The following is a 364-nucleotide window of genomic DNA, read 5'->3' on the forward strand; positions in this document are numbered from 1 at the left end:
AAAAATGGGGGGGTTGTGGGGCCGTGCAGGAGCGGCTCCTCCCCCAGAGGGGATCCTCACCCCGCCCGTGTCCCCCCAGTGCTGAACCTGACCCTGATCGACCTGCCGGGGATCACCAAGGTGCCCGTGGGGGATCAGCCGCAGGACATCGAGTTCCAGATCCGGGACATGATCCTGCAGTTCATCAGCCGCGAGAGCAGCCTCATCCTGGCCGTCACGCCGGCCAACATGGACCTGGCCAACTCGGACGCGCTCAAGATGGCCAAGGAGGTGGATCCGCAGGGTAAAGGGATGGGGGTGGCCCCGGGAGGGGCTTCTCTGCCTTCCTCGTCCTCTTCCTCCCCCCCCTGGCGGGGCTGGGGGG

The 364-nt window shown here is 67.3% G+C and overlaps 1 protein-coding gene across 1 annotated transcript; it reads left to right on the top strand.

The window, feature by feature from the left end:
• Positions 1-27: 27 nt before the first annotated feature.
• LOC120496321 (dynamin-2-like) lies at positions 28-350 on the top strand (the record flags this gene model as incomplete). The annotated part of the gene is made up of 1 exon (XM_039696653.1): positions 28-350. A coding segment is annotated over one exon (323 nt), but the record flags the coding sequence as incomplete, so codon positions are not given.
• Positions 351-364: the final 14 nt, after the last annotated feature.

The sequence above is a fragment of the Passer montanus genome, unplaced genomic scaffold (assembly GCF_014805655.1).
Source record: "Passer montanus isolate IOZ18808 unplaced genomic scaffold, ASM1480565v1 scaffold9904, whole genome shotgun sequence".
Lineage (NCBI taxonomy): Eukaryota > Metazoa > Chordata > Aves > Passeriformes > Passeridae > Passer > Passer montanus.